This window comes from Theropithecus gelada, chromosome 16 (genome assembly GCF_003255815.1).
Source record: "Theropithecus gelada isolate Dixy chromosome 16, Tgel_1.0, whole genome shotgun sequence".
Lineage (NCBI taxonomy): Eukaryota > Metazoa > Chordata > Mammalia > Primates > Cercopithecidae > Theropithecus > Theropithecus gelada.
The window spans coordinates 28,132,229-28,137,919 of NC_037684.1; the positions used below are offsets into that span (position 1 = coordinate 28,132,229).

The 5,691-nt window shown below is 53.9% G+C and overlaps 1 protein-coding gene across 1 annotated transcript in view; it reads left to right on the forward strand.

Moving 5' to 3' along the window:
• Nucleotides 1-260: 260 nt before the first annotated feature.
• The window catches only part of MSL1 (male specific lethal 1 homolog), a 16,193-nt gene continuing 10,762 nt past the window's right edge, over nt 261-5,691 (forward strand). Inside the window, 3 exon segments of the mRNA XM_025362047.1 lie at nt 261-1,234; nt 1,236-1,655; nt 4,452-4,675. Coding sequence (XP_025217832.1) covers nt 893-1,234; nt 1,236-1,655; nt 4,452-4,675 — 986 coding nt within the window. The 5' untranslated portion in view covers nt 261-892.

The following is a 5,691-nucleotide window of genomic DNA, read 5'->3' on the forward strand; positions in this document are numbered from 1 at the left end:
CGCCCTTCTTCCCTCTCCTGACCCTCCCTCAGCTCACCCCTCCCTCGGCAGCCCACCTTCACCCCGCTCCTCCGCGCGCTCCTCGGTCCTCGCCCATCAGCCCCGGCCTCCCCTCGCCGGCCCCCGGCCCCCGGCCCCCGCGGTCCCCTCCCTGCCCCCCTCGAGGCGGCGGCGGCCCCTTTCACAATAGCGCGGCCCGCCTCCCTCCTCTCGGCTCCCGGTGCACTCCCGCCCGCTCCCCTCCCCGCGCATGCGTTCTCCGGTCGGCGGCGGCTGCGGCGGTGGCGGCTACGAGCGGCTCCGTTTTTTTAAAGGGAAACGCTGAGGCGCCGGGGGTGACTGTGGGGGAGGGGGACCCTGAGCCGCGGAGACCCCCGGGGGAGGCGACAGACCCCCTCTCCCGGAGTAGGAGGGCTTTGGGCGGACCCAGCCCTCCACCCCCTCCTGAGGAGGAGGGGGGTGGAAATGGAGGCTCGGGGCGGCTGAGGCGAGCTCCGGGGCGGGGGGCCGGGGCGGGGAAGGGGGGGTGCGGGGTGGGGAGACGAGGCGGGCCCGGCCGGGCCAGGGGGGGCCGAAGCGAGCTCCGGGGATGAGCTCGGGGGCGGCTGGGTGCGAGCTCCTGCCTCTGAGGCGAAGGCGGCGGCGGCGGCAGCAGAGGCGGCGGCGAGGCCCCCATGGGCCGGCGGCGGGCCTCAGCCGCGGCCTCCACGTCTCCGCACGCCGGCGGGATGGCGCCCGGGCCCCGGAGGAGCCGCGCTAGCGAAGGCCTGCTGCCGCGCTGCTGAGGCGAGCCCGCCAAACTCCCCTCCCCCCCTTAGTCCTCGACCCCCCGCACCTCGCCCCTTCCCCACCCCCTCCTCCGCCTCGGTGCCCGGCGCTGCTCCGGACCACTATGACCATGAGATCCGCGGTGTTCAAGGCGGCCGCGGCCCCTGCCGGCGGCAACCCTGAGCAGCGACTGGACTACGAGCGGGCTGCGGCGCTGGGCGGGCCCGAGGACGAGCCCGGGGCGGCCGAAGCCCACTTCCTCCCCCGGCACCGTAAGCTCAAGGAGCCGGGGCCCCCGCTGGCCTCCTCCCAGGGCGGGAGCCCCGCGCCTTCCCCGGCCGGCTGCGGCGGCAAGGGCCGGGGCTTGTTACTCCCGGCCGGGGCGGCCCCCGGGCAGCAGGAAGAGAGCTGGGGCGGTTCGGTGCCCTTGCCCTGTCCGCCCCCGGCCACCAAGCAAGCCGGCATTGGGGGGGGAGCCCGCCGCAGCCGGCTGCAGCCCCCGGCCCAAGTATCAGGCGGTGCTGCCCATTCAGACGGGCTCTCTCGTGGCGGCGGCCAAAGAGCCTACGCCCTGGGCTGGGGACAAGGGTGGGGCGGCCTCCCCCGCTGCCACCGCCTCGGACCCGGCGGGACCCCCACCACTACCTCTGCCCGGGCCGCCACCCCTCGCGCCCACCGCCACCGCCGGGACCCTGGCGGCCAGCGAGGGCAGATGGAAGAGTATGAGGAAGAGCCCTCTCGGGGGTGGTGGCGGCTCGGGAGCTTCCAGTCAGGCCGCCTGCCTCAAACAGATCCTTCTGCTGCAATTGGACCTCATCGAACAGCAGCAGCAGCAGCTGCAGGCCAAGGAAAAGGAGATCGAGGAGCTGAAGTCAGAGAGAGACACGGTACGGGAGGGGTTAATCTGCATTCGGGCCGAGGAGCGAGTTGTGCGCATGCTCGGGGGAAGGGGGCTGTAGGAGGTTAAGGCACCCCCGGGTTAAGGGTAAAGGAGGTTGGCCACCGGCAAAGGAGTATCTTAGGCTGTGGGTCTCTGAGAGTCAGGCTCACAGACACGTTGGGTTGGAGGGAAGGGTTAAAGGGCAACCTCCCAGGGGGAAGGGGAGGGGTTTCAGGTGCCAAAGGGTTAATTTAAAATGACAGCCCCAGACGTGTGGGAAAGATGTTTAGTGGGAAAAGACCTGATCTGTGAGGGGTTAAAAATGAAAGGGTGGGGTGTAGGTGTTGTGGCCTTATGGAAGGGTTAAATTAAAGAGCTATTGCGTTAGAAATGCACGGTGGAGGAGAGGGTCGTAGCAAGCAGCTGTTGCTCTCACCACTGCTGCAGCATCTTTAGATAGGAGGGCAGTAGGCCTTTTAGTGGGCACAGGGGTAGAGGTGATTTATATGGAATCCTATTTTAGTTTTCTTAAATGATATTAAGAGAAGCACTGCCTTTGATTTCAGACAGCTTTTAATAGGAACCTGAGTTCTAATACATGACCCACTGACCAGGTCCCTTGTATAAGCATGGTGTTTGAAGCTGGAAGATTTTAGGGCATCAGGGGAAAGTAAGCTTATTAAATGTATTAAATAGACCTCCCCATCCTTGTTTTAGAATCTTAGGGAGTAGGAAAGTCGTTTATTATTTCTTTACTTCTGAGTAGCTTGGACGACACAGGCTTGTTTTTACTGCAACAGTAGTTAAGGGCACCTCCGCGTTAAAACATATTCCTTCAGATATGAGGGAATCTGGGGTGGGGGGTATTACTGTGCTAGCATACCTTACAGCTGCCTAAAAATAAACATGGTTTCTACAATTGTTGTGTTCAGGCTGCAGCAATCTCTCTTTCCCTCTCTCCCTCCCTCTCTCTCTCTCCCTTTCTCTCTCTGTCTGTCTCTCTAAGAGCTCTCTCCCTCCCTCCCCGCCGTCCTCATCTCTCCCTCTCTCCTCTTTCTGGCGTCGTGTGCGCTAAGAGCTGAGCAAGGGAGCAGGCGGCTATTCATTTTGTTTGCTTTCCAAATGAATCGCATCGGGTGGCTGTTTTATTGGAGAATGCATTCTGCAAGGTGGATTGGGAGCTGGGGCAGGTCTCATTAAAATATCTCATGGTGTTGATTTGTGGAAGTTACTCAACATGGAGGTGGCACTGCTCAGACTGTACTGCAGTCTAGGGGTGTGATGGTACCGTAATTACAACAGATCATATCCTTCTATGGGGGGGAGTGGGAAGACAAGGACCAGTGAAGGAGAAAAAATCAAGGAAATGTCACCCACAAACGGTGGTTAAGGGCTGTGAATCAAAACATATACAAGGAGATGAAATGAGAGTATGGCTGATGGGGGGTTCTCTGCTGATTGTGGAGGTTTCTGCTCAGTTCCTGAGGTAATGGCCCCTTTGCAGGCTTTCCTAGTCAGGAAAAGTGGGGTGAGTTAAGGATAGAGTGTCAGAACTTGGTACTCACTGCTTCTGTTGTGTATTGCAATTTTAATGTTGCTTAAGCTTGTTTCACTTATTCCAGTTGTTGTTTGGCCTTGTCTGAAATCTATGCAATGAATGTAAAGAAGGCAGCATTAATATCACTGTCTAACCCAGATAAAATTCTTGTAATAGAGTATAAGTAGCACAACACCTTTTCTCAAAACTAAACTAACACAAAGTTTTCAATGATAATAGACTTCCATTTTCTGTTTAGATTTTTAGTCCTTTTAATTAAAACTAAAGGAACTTTGATTTTAATAAATATTTAGATGAATAGGTATAATTTTTTGTGTTACCTCAAATACAAAGCAATGTGTGTATGTCATGATGGTTGGAATTTATGGGTACTGATTTCTATTTTCCAAATGAAATGTTCATTGTTTTAAAAGTACCCCCTCCCACACATACCCCTTTCAAGTAACACTGCCATTCCTGGTAGCACTATATGAGCTCTTAATTCCTTCTCAATGTACTGTTTGCACTTTTCTGTTGTGCATAGAGTTTTGGGGTAGAAGTAGAGAGGATAGAATTTGGACAATCTTAGGGCCTCTTAAAAGAACATGTAGGCTGGGCATGGTGGCTCAAGCCTGTAATTCCAGCACTTTGGGAGGCCTAGGCGGGTGGATCACGAGGTCAAGAGATAGAGACCATCCTGGCCAACATGGTGAAACCCTGTCTCTACTAAAAATACAAAAATTACCCAGTGTGGTGGTGGGCGCCTGAAATACCAGCTACTCGGGAGGCTGAGGCAGGGGAATTGCTTGAACGCGGGGTGGAGGTTGCAGTGAGCCATTGCACTTCAGCCTGGTTGACAAGAGCAAAACTCCATCTCAAAAAAAAAAAAAAAGAATATGTATACAATTAATTCTGGAAACTCCCAAACCAACTTGGAACCACAAGGATAGCAGTAGCAGAGACCATGCCATTAAAAGGCATGTTATGGTCCCTCCCAGTGGAGAGGATCTCCTTACAGAAGAATGAACTACAAATTCCCCCATGCCTCTTCCCATCTAGTTTGGCCTTTAAAATTAAACAGTATACCTTGTCTTCTCTTTTTTGTTTAAGGGAAACTGTTCAAATTAATGTCTGCCTATTTAAAAAGTTGAGTTGATGTGGTCCATAGAAAGAGGCAGAAGACTATATGATTCCTAAATGGGGCTAAGTATCTGTGTGTTTAATTTTTTATGTGTTAAGTCTGCATTTTGCTACTCTCTCTTTTAGCTCCTTGCTCGGATTGAACGTATGGAAAGGCGGATGCAGCTGGTAAAGAAGGATAACGAGAAAGAAAGGCACAAGCTGTTTCAGGGCTATGAAACTGAAGAGAGAGAGGAAACAGAGCTATCTGAGAAAATTAAACTGGAGTGCCAGCCGGAGCTTTCTGAGACATCCCAGACTCTGCCTCCCAAGCCTTTCTCATGTGGGCGGAGTGGAAAGGGACATAAAAGGTGTGCTGATAACTTTGTTTGATGAGGACACTTGTTACTAGTGATTGAGAGTAGGGCATTATTGGGATTTATGAATTTGTTTTATAGCAATCATAACTTGCTTTAGAAGTCTTCTATGCTGAGGGCCGGGTGTGGTGGTTCACACCTGTAATCCCAGCACTTTGGGAGGCCGAGGTGGATGGATCATGAGGTCAGGAGATTGAGCCCATCCTGGCCACCATGGTGAAACCCCATCTCTACTAAAAATACAAAAAATTAGCCAGGCGTGCTGGCGGGTGCCTATAGTCCCAGCTACTCGGGAGGCTGAGGCAGGAGAATCACTTGAACCCGGGAGGCGGACGTTACAGTGAGCCGAGATTGCGCCACTGCACTCCAGCCTGGCAACAGAACGAGACTCCATCAAAAAAAATTTTTTTAAAGTATTCTGTGCTGAGAAACTATCTTGAAACATTCTTATGCGGACTGTAAAAGTCTGCTTAGGAGTATTTTGGTCACAGTAATAATTATTGAATGCAGCTTACATCATAAAAAGAATGGACAACAAGTGTGACAGCTGAGTTTCTTAAAACTATAGCAATTCACTTCAAGTTAGGAAGTGTTAAATTCCTTCATTGTGTTGTGCACTGGTAGACATAGAAAAGTAAAATAGGCCGGGCGCGGTGGCTCAAGCCTGTAATCCCAGCACTTTGGGAGGCCGAGATGGGCGGATCACGAGGTCAGGAGTTCGAGACCATCCTGGCTAACACGGTGAAACCCCGTCTCTACTAAAAAATACGAAAAACTAGCCGGGCGAGGTGGCAGGCGCCTGTAGTCCCGGCTACTCGGGAGGCTGAGGCAGGAGAATGGCGTAAAAACCCGGGAGGCGGAGCTTGCAGTGAGCTGAGATCCGGCCACTGCACTCCAGCCTGGGCAACACAGCGAGACTCCGTCTCAAAAAAAAAAAAAAAAAAAAAAAAAAAAAGGAGGGCCGGGGGGGGGGGCTAAAGCCTGTAACCCCAGCCCTTTGGGGGGCCGGG